Source organism: Dendrobates tinctorius, unplaced genomic scaffold (assembly GCF_039654945.1).
Source record: "Dendrobates tinctorius isolate UK_male_01 unplaced genomic scaffold, ASM3965494v1 ptg000270l, whole genome shotgun sequence".
Taxonomy (NCBI): Eukaryota; Metazoa; Chordata; class Amphibia; order Anura; family Dendrobatidae; genus Dendrobates; species Dendrobates tinctorius.
Window position 1 is genome coordinate 3,244,716 of NW_027361937.1, and position 15,616 is coordinate 3,260,331.

The 15,616-nt window shown below is 46.0% G+C and overlaps 1 protein-coding gene across 2 annotated transcripts in view; it reads left to right on the forward strand.

Annotated features, from left to right (window-relative positions):
- CD40 (CD40 molecule) overlaps window positions 1–15,616 on the forward strand; it is a 132,701-nt gene that overhangs the window by 82,650 nt on the left and 34,435 nt on the right. For both annotated transcript variants that reach the window (XM_073559368.1, XM_073559367.1), the window contains exon 5: window positions 13,181–13,274. In XM_073559368.1, coding sequence (XP_073415469.1) covers window positions 13,181–13,274 — 94 coding nt within the window. The remainder of the gene's footprint in view (window positions 1–13,180; window positions 13,275–15,616) is intronic.

The window sequence follows — 15,616 nt, forward strand, 5'->3', positions numbered from 1 at the left end:
TATTGAGATCTGCTCTTCTGCACTTAAAAGCCACCATCTAGAGATCTACTCTTAATAGCTGTTTGCTACATCTGGTGCTAATGCACCAAGCTGGCAAACAGCCGTGAGCCACATATCTGGGGTCCGTGAGCCACATGTAGCTCTCCAGCTTGGAGTCCCCTGGAATAGAGTAAGCTACTCACTTTAAGATATTTAGACAGCTTGATCTCACTGCAGTGTTGCTGTGAGCACAGCAGACCGATGTGTGATTGCTGACACCTTTGAGCTCTCATCTACAGATAGGCATTGTGAGGGAAAACTTCTGTCTGCTGTGCTCACAGCAACTTTTAATTGCTCTGCAGTGAGATCAGGCTGTCATTACATCTCACACAGGAGTAGCCTGTTCTCATCCATTGTGGAGTGTGTTCTTCCTTCCTTTGACTGTTGCTGACTGCTAATGATTGGTCAGCATCATACAGTGGAAGAAGTAAACACCCTTCGGAAAAACTATTTGATAACACCCACTTGGACTTAATGAAAATTAACTCACTATCTAGTAAATCCTTTTATTACTAATATGTATGCAACTGAGAGATTAAATAAAAATTAAATTAGTTTTATTTCACTCTGCAGCCACTATTACATCCTGTGTCCACTAACACAAAACTTTGGTGAAAGATCCTGTATAAGTTGAATTGAATCATAGAATCATAGAATCATAGAATCGTAGAGTTGGAAGGGACCTCCTGGGCCATCTGGTCCAACCCCCTGCTCAAAGCAGGATTCGCTAAATCATCCCAGTTAGATGTCTGTCCAGCCTCTGTTTGAAGACTTCCATTGAAGGAGAACTCACCACTTCTCGTGGCAGCCTGTTCCACTCATTGATCACTCTAACTGTCAAAAAGTTTTTTCTAATATCTAATCTGTGTCTCCTCCCATTCAGCTTCATCCCATTGCTTCTAGTCTTTCCTTGTGCAAATGAGAATAAAGTTGATCCTTCTACAATGTGACAGCCCTTTAGATATTTGTAGACAGCTATTAAGTCTCCTCTCAGTCTTCTCTTTTGCAAACTAAACATTCCCAAATCCTGCAACCTTTCCTCATAAGACAGGGTTTGCAGACCGGTCACCATTCTGGTCGCTCTTTTCTGAACTTGCTCCAGTTTGTTGATGTCTTTTTTAAAATGTGGTGCCCAAAATTGGACACAATATTCCAGATGAGGTCTGACCAAAGAGGAGTAGAGGGAAATAATTACTTCACGTGATCTAGACTGTATGCTTCTGTTAATACATCCTAGAATTGCATTTGCCTTTTTTGCTGCTGCATCACACACATTGAATTGTATAGTTGATGTTCTTGACATCTGCACCTATTATTCAGGACTGCTGGTGACATCTATAAGTCAATAACAAGTAAAATAGGTAAAATAATGGTAGTAAGAATGCTGCAGGATATACAATCCATACTAAAATACAATGATTTCAATTACTTGGTATGTAGGTGCCATAATGTAACATAATATTACCAATAAATACTACTTGTGTTTTTATCCTACACATTGATAGCTATATTCGGTAGAGCACTTATTACCTGTTTTTTTTTAGTCATTTTACTTATTATCTCCTTAACCCCTTAACGATCTATGATGGATATATCCATCATCGGTCGCCTACCCCTCTTTAGTGCCAACTCCGTAACTGAGCCCTCACCTTTTCTGGCACATGATAGCTGATCTAAACACAAGTAAAAAGTAGAAAAAAAGTTTTAAAAAATATTAAAAATATTAAAAAATATAAAAGTTCAAATCACCTCCCCTTTGCCCCATTCAAAATAAAACAATTAAAAAAAAACAGATATTTGGCATTGCCGCTTTCAGAAATGCCTGCTCTATCAAAATATAAAAAGAATTAATCCAATTGGTAAATGGAGTAAGGATAAAAAAATAAAACCTCCAGGATTAATTTTTTTTGGTCGCTGCAATTGGCAATCAAAACATTATATCTGTCCCAAAATGGTATTAATAAAAATGTCAGCTTGGCACGCAAAAAAAAAGCCTTCACCCAGACCTATACCCTAAAAAATGTAGACGATACGAGTCTCGGAACATTTCTATGGGATAAAGGCTTGAAGACTGGTTAGGCCATTAGATGACCTTAATATGGTTCGTTTTGAGCCACTCCTTTGTTTCCAGGGCTGTATGTTTTGGGTCATTGTCTTGCTGGAAGACCCAGCCAAGACCCATTTTTATTGTCCTGGTGGAGGGAAGGAGGTTGTCACTCAGGATTTTATGGCACATGCATGGCTCCATCCATTCTCCCAATGATGCGGTGAAGTAGTACTGTGCCCTTAGCAGAGAAACACCCCCAAAATATAATGTTTCCACCTCCATGCTTGACAGTGGGACCATGCTATTTGGGTCATAGGCAGCAGTTAATGCCGAAGAGCTAAATTTTTGTCTCGTCTGACCACTGCAACTTGTCCCAATCACTCACAAAATCATCCAGATGTTCATTGGCAATCCTCAGCCGGGCCTGCACATGTGCCTTACTGAGAAGGGGCACTACAGGATTTTAAACCTTTGATGATTAATGTGTTACCATTGGTTTTCTTGGTGACTGTGTTCCCAGCTACCTTGAGCTCATTAACAAGTTTCCCCGACGTAGTTTTAAGCTAATCTCTCACCTTCCTCATGATCAAGGATAGCCTATGAGGTGAGATTTTGCATGGTGCCTCAGATCGATGTCGATTTACAGTCATTTTGTATTTCTTCCATTTTCTTACTATTGCACCAACAGTTGTAAGACAGCTGCTTTTAATGCAGGTAACGAGTTGATTAGGAGCATCTAACTAGTCTGTAGGAGCCAGAACTCTTAATGGTTGGTAGTCAATTAAATACTTATTTCTCACTGCAAAATGCAAATAAATTTATATAATTTATACAATGTGATTTTCTGGATTTTATTTTTGATATTCTATCTCTCAATGTTAAAATTAACCTAACCTTAAAATTATTGACTGTTCATGTCTTTCTCAGTGGGCAGACTTCAAAACCAGCAAGAGTTCAAATACTTATTTCCCCCACTGTATATACTGTATATAAACACGTGGTCTAAATTGTTGGTACCCCTCGTTTAATGACAGAAAAAACCACAAGGGTCACAGAAATAACTTGAATCTGACAAAAGAAATTAGTAAATCAAAAATCTGTGAAAATGAACAAATGAAAGTCAGACATTGCTTTTCAGCCATGCTTCCACAGAATTTTTAAAAATAAAACTCATGAAATAGGCCTCAATGCAGCGTGGTATGGAAGCATTCAGCCTGTGGCACTGCTGAGGTGTTATGGAAGCCCAGGTTGCTTTGAAAGAAGCCTTCAACTCGTCTGCATTGTTGGGTCTGGTGTCTCTCATCTTCCTCTTGGAAGATGAGGCGGGTTTGCTGGCCAATCAAGCACAGTGATACTCTTGTTTTCAAACCAGGTATTGGTACTTTTGGCAGTGTGGACAGGTGCTAAGGCCTGCTGGAGAATGAAATTTCCATCTCCAAAAAGCTTGTCAGCAGAGGGAAGCATGAAGTGCTCTAAATTTTCCTGGTAGTTGGTAGATGAAATGGGTCCCCAAAACATCACTGATTATGGAATCTTCACACTAGACCTCAAGCTGCTTTGATTGTGTGCCTCTCCACTCCTCTAGACTCTGGGACCTTGATTTCCAAATGAAATGCAAAATTTACTTTAAGCTGAAAACAACACCTTGGACCACTGAGCAACAATCCAGTTCTTTTTCACCTTGGCCCAAGTAAGACGCTTCTGGCGTTGTCTATTGGTCATGAGTGGCTTGACACTTGTAGCCCATGTCCTGGATATGTCTGTATGTGGTGGCTCTTGAAGCAATGACTCCAGCAGCTGTGCACTCCTGGTGAATCTCCCCCCAATTTTTGAATGGCCTTTTATTAACAATCCTTTCAAGGCTGTGGTTATCCCGGTGACAGGACAATTGTGTACAAGATAATTGTGTACGGACTATTGTGTACAGACAATTGTGTACAGGCCAATTGTGTACAATGACAATTGTGTACAAGGCGATTGTGTACAAGGCAATTGTGTACAAGGCGATTGTGTACAAGGCAATTGTGTACAAGGCAATTGTGTACGGACAATTGTGTACAAGGCAATTGTGTACAAGGCAATTGTGTACGGGCAATTGTGTACAAGGCAATTGTGTACGGGCAATTGTGTACGGACAATTGTGTACAAGGCAATTGTGTACGGGCAATTGTGTACAAGGCAATTGTGTACGGACAATTGTGTACAAGGCAATTGTGTACAAGGCAATTGTGTACGGGCAATTGTGTACAAGGTCATGGAACCGTGTACAAGAGGCAATTGTGTACGGACAATTGTGTACAAGGCAATTATTTGTGTACAGGCCACTTGTACAGGCCACTTTCACACTGACGCTTACTTTCGGTTTAATTACTCACCCCTTGCAACTTTCACCATGACTTTTACTTGTTGTGTACAGGCCACTTGTACAGGCCACTTTCACAATGATGCTTACTTTCACTTTCATTACTCACCCCTTGCAACTTTCACCATGACTTTTACTATGAGCAAGTCTGAAAAAGACAAAGATAATTGTACAGGCCACTTTCACACTGACGCTTACTTTCGGTTTCATTACTCACCCCTTGCAACTTTCACCATGACTTTTACTATGAGCAAGTCTGAAAAAGACAAAGATGTCCTTAGGCTTGGGGGACACGAGTATATCCTGCACAGGACACGTGATGACAGCATCAAAGAATGGCGGTGCAGGCAAGTCAACAAATTCAAGTGTCCCGCACGCATGCACACATCTGGAGCCGCGATTGTTAAACAGCCGACTGAGCACAGTCACTCTGCAGATCCAGTTCAAGCTGAAGCCAGAGCTACAATGGCTGCTCTGAGGCAAGAAGCAATCAGCTCTCAAGCATCTACTAGAAGCATTGTTGGACAGGTTCTTCGAGACAGGTCTGATGACGTGTTGTCTCGAATGCCCAAGCGAAGTGACGTTGAGCGAAATACACGTCGGGTCAGGCAGCGAGCAAACACCATGCTGGCTCCTCCTCAAAGCATCAATTTTGCTATCCCCCAGGAATACAGCGACATCATTTTATATGACTCTGCAAGAGATGACCCCCAAAGGATTCTTGTCATTGGTAGCAATGAACTGTTGCCTTATTTCGAAAGAGGAGACACATGGTTTGGCGATGGAACGTTCAAGGTGGTGCCAACCATGTTCTTTCAGCTGTATTCTCTCCATGCAAAAGTCGGCAACTCCTATCCTCCCCTGATCTACTGCCTGCTGCCAAACAAGACTGGTCCAACCTATCGTCGAATGATCACGGCGCTCAAAGGGTTGATGCCAGGTGCAAATCCCCAGAAAATTCTTCTTGACTTTGAGATGGCAGCAATGTCAGCTTTCCAAGATGAGTTTCCAGCTGCAGCGATTTCTGGCTGCTTCTTTCATCTGAGCCAGTCCATTATTCGAAAGGTCAATGAGCTGGGCCTAAAGGCTGAATTTGAGGCTGAGGATGGAGAGTTCAATCTCAAGGTAAAATCTTTGGCCTCCTTGGCGTTTGTCCCACCAGCCGAAGTAAGTGCAAGGTATGACGAACTAGCCCAAATCTTCCCTGATGATGATGCTACCAATCAGCTCCTCTCCTACTTTGAGCATACCTACGTTAGGGGGCCAGGAGTAGATGGACGCTTTCGAAACGCAAGGTTTACTCCAGAGGTCTGGAATCATTATGCTGACGCTTTGGCCTCTGCCCCCAAGACCACGAATTGCTGCGAGGGGTTTCATAACGCCTTACAAGCACTCTTTCTTTGTGCTCATCCTACCGTGTGGAAACTGTTCAACGGACTCATTAGTGACATGGCAATTCATAGACTTACAGCCCAGAATGCTGAGGTACTGAATGTTGAGCATCCACGAAGCAAGTATGTCCAGCTAGCTGAACGACTGCGTGTGAAAGTGGCTGATTATCACAATCAAGGAGACAAGCTGCGGTATCTACGAGCGATCAGCAACATGCAGGCATGATAGACAAGACCAGCAATATTTGTAGAATAAGAATAGAAGAAGCTTTGAAACTGTTATTCAATAAGCAATCTTACGTTAAAATCAATGATGAATATAGTATTTTCTTTTTTTGGACGTTTAATTTTTTGTTTTCCCTATACTTGTCTGTAAATAATCGTCCGTACACAATTGTCCGTACACAATTGTCCTTGTACACAATTGTCCTTGTACACAATTGCCCTGTACACAATTGTCTGTACACAATTGTCCTTGTACACAATTGCCCTGTACACAATTGTCCGTACACAATTGTCCTTGGACACAATTGCCCTGTACACAATTGTCCTTGTACACAATTGTCCTTGTACACAATTGCCCTGTACACAATTGTCTGTACACAATTGTCCTTGTACACAATTGCCCTGTACACAATTGTCCTTGTACACAATTGTCCTTGGACACAATTGGCCTGTACACAATTTTCTGTACACAATTGTCCGTACACAATTATCTTGTACACAATTGTCATGGAACCGTTATCCCGGTTGTTTGTGCACCTTTTTATACCGCACTGTTTCCTTCCACTCAACTTTCCATTAATGTCTTTGGATACAGCACACTGTGAACAGCCAGCTTCATTAGCCATGACCTTTCGTGGCTTACCCTCCTTGTGGAGTGTGTCAATGACTGCCTTCTGGACATCTGTCAAGTCGGCAGTCTTCCACATGATTGTGGAGCCTACTGAAACAGACTAAGGGACCTTTATAAAAATGCTTAGGAAGCCTTTGCGGATGTTTTTGGTTAATTATTCTAATTTACTGAGATAATGACTTTTGGGCTTTCATTGGCTGTAAGCCGTAATCATCAACATTAACAGAAATAAACACTTGAAATAGATCACTCTGTTTGTAAACGACTCTATATAATATATGAGTTTCTCTTTTTTTATAGAAGAACTGAAATAAATTAACTTTTTGATGATATTCTAATTTTGTGAGACGCACCTGTATATATACAATATATATGTTAGGGACGGCGGAACGCACCAAATATAAATAATAGGAGGTGCGTTCGCCGCCCGGGGTCCACCGTGCGGTAGGTGACTAGACCGCTGCTGGACAATGGCAGATGCACCAGAAGGTGCCGTAGTGCGCACGGGTTAACGTCACCCGAACGCTAGGAGCGGCTCTGTTCAGACACAGAGTCGCTTGGCAAAAATATATGCAAAGACGCTGGCCCTTTTAACATCACAGGAGCCGGCGTGTGGCGTCGCAGCCGCGAACACCAATAGCTGCTGGTATTGCAGCGCAGCGGCAGCTAAGGCCGCAAGCATCGGCACCGAGGACCGGGCGCCGACGGACGCTAGTGTAGGCGTGGAGCAAGTGGCGTGTAGCTTGCCACAACCCTAGAACTGACTATGCACATTCAGTCACCACTCGTAATATCAGAGGGTAGGGGTTTCATAATGAGTCAGACACCAGTCCATGCATCCATCACCATACACACACAGAATAATATGCTACACTAGCGCATGGCCGAGCCGCCATGCGGGGCTTTTATAGCCATGCGCTTCCAGGACCTTCCAATACTTTAGGAAGGACCAATCAGATCCGACACAGGACCTGCACATGTGACCCCTGCTCTCCAGTGAGAGGGCACGTTGCGGGCATGCCCAGTAGCACGGCACGAGGACTTAGCCTCTGCAGCGGTTCCCTGCAAAGCAGGTTGCGCTACCATTGCTGCACCGGAGGTGGCAGCAACATCCAGGCTCACAGAACGAGTCTGAGGAGAATGCCTGGTTTGCCGTGATTGCTGAGCAGGAGTCCGAGCGGTCGGAGGAGAATGGGAGACCGCAGGATGTCTGACTCTAGATTCCCACTGTGCAGTGCCAGGAATCCAACACCACCGCCCCCCCCTCTGAGCCTCACCGCGCTCAAAGGCCGCGATCAGGAGCGGTGCGTGAATGTTTTCCACCGGCTCCCAGGTCCGAGCCTCGGGACCATGACCCTTCCAGTCCACCAAATAAAATTTTTTGCCACGGACAAACCTGCGCCCCACGATGGCATTAACCTCAAACTCGTCAGACGATAAGTCTGATGACCTGGCAGATGACTCAGAAAACCGGATCATGTGAACTGGTTTGAGGAGGGACACATGGAACACGTCCGAAATGGCCAAATGTGGAGGAAGAGCCAGGCGGTAGACCACCGAGCTAAGTCGCTCGAGGATCTTGAATGGTCCAATGTATCGCGGTGCGAACTTGGGAGACTTGACCCGCAGTTTAATATTTCGGGTAGAGAGCCATACCATGTCGCCAGGGGAGAAGCTTGGCGCGGGCCGCCGATGCGTGTCGGCGGACGCCCTCATCCTTTCTTTAGATGCCCGGATAGCATCCTGAGTGCGATCCCAAATGTCCCGGGCCTCCACTGCCCAGTCTGCCACCCTGGAGTCAGTGGAGGACACTGGCATTGGGACAGGGACGCGTGGATGTTGACCGTAGTTTAAGAGGAAGGGCGTCTGTCCAGTGGAATCAGCCACCGCATAGTTTAGGGCAAATTCAGCCCAAGGTAGTAAGGATGCCCAGTCATCCTGCCTGGCAGAGACAAAATGCCGTAGATAGGTGACCAAGGTTTGATTGGCTCTCTCGACCAAGCCATTCGTCTCGGGATGGTAGGCGGAGGACAGATTTAGCTCGATGCTGAGTAGGCTGCAGAGCTCCCTCCAAAACCGAGACGCAAACTGGGGACCTCGGTCACTCACGATTTTGTCCGGCATGCCATGCAAACGGAATACGTGCTTAATAAACAAAGTGGCCAGACCTCGAGCGGAAAGCAGGCGTGCGAGTGGCACCAGGTGCACCATTTTGGAAAAATGGTCGGTGACCACCCAGATGACCGTACTGTCACCAGACTTGGGCAGGCCAACTATGAAGTCCATGCCAACCATCTCCCATGGTCTATCCGCCACTGGCAGGGGATACAACAGCCCCACCGGCCTCTGTCTAGAGGGTCTGTTTCGAGCACACGAGACGCATGCTTGCACATCTCGAGCCATATGTGGCCACCAATATGACCTTGCCAGGAGTTCGGTGGTCCGTTTATTGCCAAAATGACCACCCACCCTGGAGGCATGTGCCCAGGCGAGGACCTTCGGCCGTAGCTGAGGAGGCACCAAGGTCTTGCCTGGTGGCACTGACTCGAGAGCGACTGGAGCCACGGTCGTAAAACTCTCCGGCGGGAGAATTAACCGAGGCTCAGCCTCTCCTTCTTCCGCCGAGACCACCGAGCGTGAGAGAGCATCCGGACGGACGTTCTTCTCTCCAGAAAGGTAGTGCAGGGTGAAGCGGAAGCGGGAAAAGAAGAGTGACCACCTAGCCTGACGGGAGTTCAGGTGCTGGGCAGTCTGTAAATAGACCAGATTTTTATGGTCCGTATATACCTGGAAGGGAAACCGAGCCCCCTCCAGGAGATGTCTCCATACTGAAAAGGCCAACTTCATGGCTAGCAGCTCCCTGTCACCGATGGAGTAATTCTTCTCTGCCGGTGAGAAGGTCTTTGAGAAGAAGAAGCAGGGATGCTTCCGACCTTGAGCGTCCTTTTGGAAAAGAACTGCTCCTGCACCGACAGAGGAGGCATCTACCTCTAGTATAAATGGCTTGTTCACATCGGGACGATGTAGGATGGGAGCGCCAGCAAAATGAGACTTTATAGCCGAGAAGGCCTTGGAGACCTGTTCAGACCAAGCGTTGGGGTTAGCTCCTTTTTTGGTGAGAGCAACCAAAGGAGCTACCAGGGTGGAAAAGTGTGGTATAAACTGGCGGTAATAGTTCACGAACCCCAGAAAGCGCTGCACCGCTTTGAGTGAATGAGGTTCTTGCCAGTCCATTACCGCTTGCAGTTTGGCAGGATCCATGGCCAGCCCCTGGGCCGAGATGATATAGCCCAGGAATAGCAAGGACTCCTGCTCAAACTGGCACTTCTCCAGCTTGGCAAAGAGGGAATTCGCCCGCAGACGATCGAAGACCCTGCAGACGTCCCTCCGGTGGGTAGTCAAATCTGGCGAAAAGATGAGTATATCATCCAGATATACCACCACCGAGGTAGAAAGCATGTCGCGGAAGACGTCGTTGACAAAATCCTGGAAGACAGCTGGCGCATTACAAAGGCCAAAAGGCATAACGAGATATTCGTAATGGCCATCCCTGGTATTAAAAGCTGTCTTCCATTCGTCTCCTTCGCGAATGGGGATCAGGTTGTATGCCCCTCGCAGATCCAACTTAGTAAAGATCTGGGCCCCTCGCAACCTGTCAAACAACTCAGAGATCAACGGTAGAGGGTATTTGTTTTTAACCGTGATCGCATTGAGACCTCTGTAGTCAATGCAGGGGCGTAACTCTCCGCTCTTCTTCTGAACGAAGAAGAACCCTGCACCAGCCGGTGACACCGACTTTCTGATAAAGCCTCTAGCCAGGTTCTCCCGGATGTATTGTGACATAGCTTCAGTCTCAGGGAGAGATAGTGGATACACACAGCCTCTAGGAGGTTCTGTGCCTGGCATGAGGTCTATCGGGCAGTCGTAAGGACGGTGCGGCGGGAGCGTCTCTGCAGATTTTTTGGAGAAGACGTCCGCGTATTGGTGGTAGGGTTTAGGTAGTGCGGAGAGATCCGCAGGCACTTCAGTGGAAGCCACCTGAAGACTGCCCCTCAGGCATCTCCCCTCGCAGTCCTTGCTCCAGGCCAGTATCTTCCCTGTCGCCCACTCGATATGAGGAGAGTGGCACCGAAGCCAGGGAACCCCAAGCAGCACCTGATCGATGCCGTCGGGCAGGATTAGCAGGGACAGAGTCTCATGATGAGAGGGTGAGATAGTGAGCCCTAGTGGAGCTGTCTGATGGGTCAACTGAGAGGGTAACAGTGCTCCGTTAACCACCCTGATGGTCGGAGGCTGAGGTAATAATACCAGGGGAATGGCGTGTTTCTGGGCAAAGGTAGAAGACATAAAGTTCCCCTCGGCCCCAGAGTCCACGGTAACCTCTGCCTCCCAGGTGGAGGACCCACTGTCTAAGATGCCCCGGAATACCGGTTTGGGTGAGAAGGGTTTTATATTGGACTGCCCACTACCTACAGCCACTGGGCGTGGACGCCTTTTCGCCTGCAGAGGACACGTGCTAGCCGGGTGACCAAACTGTCGGCACTGATAGCAACGTGCAGAGCTTCGCATCTGTCGTGGCTTAGAGCCGGAGCGAGACACCTCCATAGGTTCAGAAGGTGAAAGCTCCTGTGCGGGGTATATTAGTGGTTCGGTGAATGTGGGAGCCAAGTTAACTCTACGTCTGGACTGTGCCCGTTCCAGCCCACGCTCCGTAAACCAGAGGTCAATGCGGGTGGAAACGGCTAGCTAGAGCGTCTTTAACGTGCTCAGCCAACCCTCTCCAAAACACCGGGACTAAGGCTTTGTCCGGCCACTCTAACTCGGAAGCCAATGTCCGAGACCGGACGGCATAATGGCTGACCGAGAGTGACCCCTGTGTTAGGGAGATTAATTGTAAAGAGGTGTCGTGCGTGATCCGTGGTCCCAAAAAGACCTGCTTCAGGGCCGCGAGGAACTGCGCAGCACCCTGAACCACAGGATCATCACGTTCCCACAATGGCGTGGCCCATTGTAATGCTCTGCCAGACAAAAGTGACACAATAAACCCCACCTTAGCCCGCTCTGTAGGAAACCGTGCAGCCAGTAACTCAAGCTGAATTGAGCACTGACTGACGAATCCCCTACAGGTGGCGCTGTCACCTGAAAATTTGTCAGGAAGCGGGAGGCAAGAAAGTGTTAGCATGGGCAAAAGAGCGGGCGCACGTGAGACAGCCTCGGCGACTGTCTGGGCAGCAGTTAGCGCGGTATTCGCTGCTGAGTTGGCGCTCTCAATAGCCGCCAACCTGCTCTCCAGCTGCCGAATATAGCGCTGCAACTGCTGCACGTCTGCCATTGCCAGCCAGACCCTGGCGCTAGTGTAATGTTAGGGACGGCGGAACGCACCAAATATAAATAATAGGAGGTGCGTTCGCCGCCCGGGGTCCACCGTGCGGTAGGTGACTAGACCGCTGCTGGACAATGGCAGATGCACCAGAAGGTGCCGTAGTGCGCACGGGTTAATGTCACCCAAACGCTAGGAGCGGCTCTGTTCAGACACAGAGTCGCTTGGCAAAAATATATGCAAAGACGCTGGCCCTGTTAACATCACAGGAGCCGGCGTGTGGCGTCGCAGCCGCGAACACCAATAGCTGCTGGTATTGCAGCGCAGCGGCAGCTAAGGCCGCAAGCGTCGGCGCCGAGGACCGGGCGCCGACGGACGCTAGCGTAGGCGTGGAGCAAGTGGCGTGTAGCTTGCCACAACCCTAGAGCTGACTATGCACACTCAGTCACCACTCGTAATATCAGAGGGTAGGGGTTTCATAATGAGTCAGACACCAGTCCATGCATCCATCACCATACACACACAGAATAATATGCTACACTAGCGCATGGCCGAGCCGCCATGCGGGGCTTTTATAGCCATGCGCTTCCAGGACCTTCCAATACTTTAGGAAGGACCAATCAGATCCGACACAGGACCTGCACATGTGACCCCTGCTCTCCAGTGAGAGGGCACGTTGCGGGCATGCCCAGTAGCACGGCACGAGGACTTAGCCTCTGGAGCGGTTCCCTGCAAAGCAGGTTGCGCTACCATTGCTGCACCGGAGGTAGCAGTAACATCCAGGCTCACAGAACGAGTCTGAGGAGAATCCCTGGTTCGCCGTGATTGCTGAGCAGGAGTCCGAGCGGTCGGAGGAGAATGGGAGACCGCAGGATGTCTGGCTCTGGATTCCCGCTGTGCAGTGCCAGGAATCTGACACCTAACAATATATATAATTTTGTAATTGCACAACAGAGTATGACAACATCACTTTTTTTTTCATCTTGTACAATACTTTTTGGGATATTTTGAGCCAAGGAATGACAAATATGTAAATGCAGTCTAATTCTTCATGGATGGCATGGTATTACACAAGTTATAATAATAGTTTATCTGTATTGCATTGTTTTACACAATCATGTATTTATGTTTCTTTTTTCTTTTCATGTGTTTATTTTTTTGTCAGCTGCCAGATCTTCTGACACCCAATGCTCACTATGCAAAGAGGGGACATATTCGAGTAAAGAATCAGATGTGGAGCCATGTAAAAACTGGAGCAAGTAAGAAAACACTTACGCACCACGGTTCAGAACAGTTTTATGTAGTATTAAATTCAATAGATAAATATACCATTGCTGCCGGGGTGCAAGAAGTTACCAATATTTAATTTATTTCAGCAGTATTATGGAGCTTATCTGAATTTCCCGAGCTCAAATTCTATGATCTCCATTTATAGTAAAGTTAGCAAGTGTAAGATCTTGCATCTTCGTATCTATCATCTGTAATAAATCTTTATTAATTTTGTATGCCACTAAATAAATTTCGAAAACAGGCTAGGGCATTTGTTTCCAGTTCTGAATACATTAAGTAGCTTAGCTCATTAATATTTGAACATATGAAAACATAAACTAAATAACTAAAAATTGTTTCAGTATTTTGCATTTATGAGCAAATCTGTGGAATATTATGGACTCAAAACCCATTATCATTAACACACCAATTATTATGTAAAAATACTAAATATTTTGAGTAATAGGAATAAAGGATCAGTCAACAGTAGCTTGTTGATAGTTTCTATACTGCATAGAGTAATAGCAAATTAGTATATTAAAGGGAAACTGTCATCCGCAACCACAGGCAGCATGAATCATACGCTGGTTGTGCGATTGCAGCCAGATATGTTTTACTCTGAAGCACTACAGCATTTCAGAGTCAATATACAGTTAGGTCCAGAAATATTTGGACATTGACACAAGTTTTGGCATTTTAGTGTCTTCGGCATGCTCGGAAAATATGTGTGAGTCCCCGAGGCTGCATGTCCCGCGGCTGTTCGACAGCCACAACACATGTAGGGTTTTCCTGTTTATTAGGCAATCTCCCATGAGTTGCAGCTGTCACGAGACATGCAGCTGCGGGGACTCAAACATATTATTTGAGCACGCCGAAGACACTCGGTTAGCACCCGAGCATGCTAGGATAAGAAATTATCCGAGCACGTTCGCTCATCACTAGTAAACAGCTAAAATGCCAAAACTTGTGTCACTGTCCAAATCTTATCTGAGCACGTTTGCTCATCACTACTGAATACCAAAACATATTCAAGATGCAGTTATATGTTCAATATGGGCTCAAAGTGCAGACTCTCAGCTATACTTGGAAATTATTCACATCCTAATTGGAGTAAGAGTTTAGGAATTACAGATTTTTAATATGTACCTTCCTCTTTTTAAAGGGAATAGTAAGCAATACAGTATATAGTGATATTACCAAACTAACAAAACTAACTGTATCTATCAATATGCTATAGCACGATGTGGAGTTAATATTAAATATAACTGTTAATAAAATATCTAAAACATAGCTAGTGTTGCCAGATAGACATACATAATAAACACATTAAATCCCCACTCGAACGTCTAAGTGCGCTATTGCAGGATATATGCCATATGATTAACCTGTTGGTGGTAGAGTTCAGATATGTGCCCTGAATCAAATAATATAGCAGTAAGATGTAAGATCTCACCCAGATCCTTTCAGGGTATTGAATGGAGATCCTCTGAATCATCCATGGGTAGGCACTTAGTTTACTTGCCCTCATATCATAGAATCATAGAATCATAGAATCGTAGAGTTGGAAGGGACCTCCTGGGCCATCTGGTCCAACCCCCTGCTCAAAGCAGGATTCGCTAAATCATCCCAGTCAGATGTCTGTCCAGCCTCTGTTTGAAGACTTCCATTGAAGGAGAACTCACCACTTCTCGTGGCAGCCTGTTCCACTCATTGATCACTCTAACTGTCAAAAAGTTTTTTCTAATATCTAATCTGTGTCTCCTCCCATTCAGTTTCATCCCAATATAATCTGGGTTAGAAGAATCTTTGGTTGAAGGCATCTCCCTATGCGTTTCCTCTGTAGATTCATTAGAAGAGTGTTAATGGCCTTTCATTTCATTGGCTGGGTTTGGGGGGACATCACCGCAATCGTGATAAGAAATGTACCCAGGAGGCTTTTCTTTCCCTTATTCTTACTGCCAGATTTGATTCAGCGCACATTTCTGAACTCTGTAGCACCAACAGGTTAATCATATTGTATGGATTCAGGATTTTAATATATGTTTATGTGGCAATACTAGCTACATTTTAGAGATAATACAAACTCCTTGCCGATGTTGTCTTTGGTGGAATTCTGCAAAGCTGCAGTGCTAACCACTGAGCTACCACTGGTTTTATCAGTATGTCTTTGGAGTGTGGGAGGAAACCGGAGAACCCGGAGAAAGCCCAAACAAACATGGAGAGAACATACAAACTCCTTCCAGATGTTGTCATTGGTGGGATTTGAACCCAGGACCCAAGCGCTGCAAGGCTAATTTTAGAGATTCTGAAAAAAGTTATATTTTAAATTAAC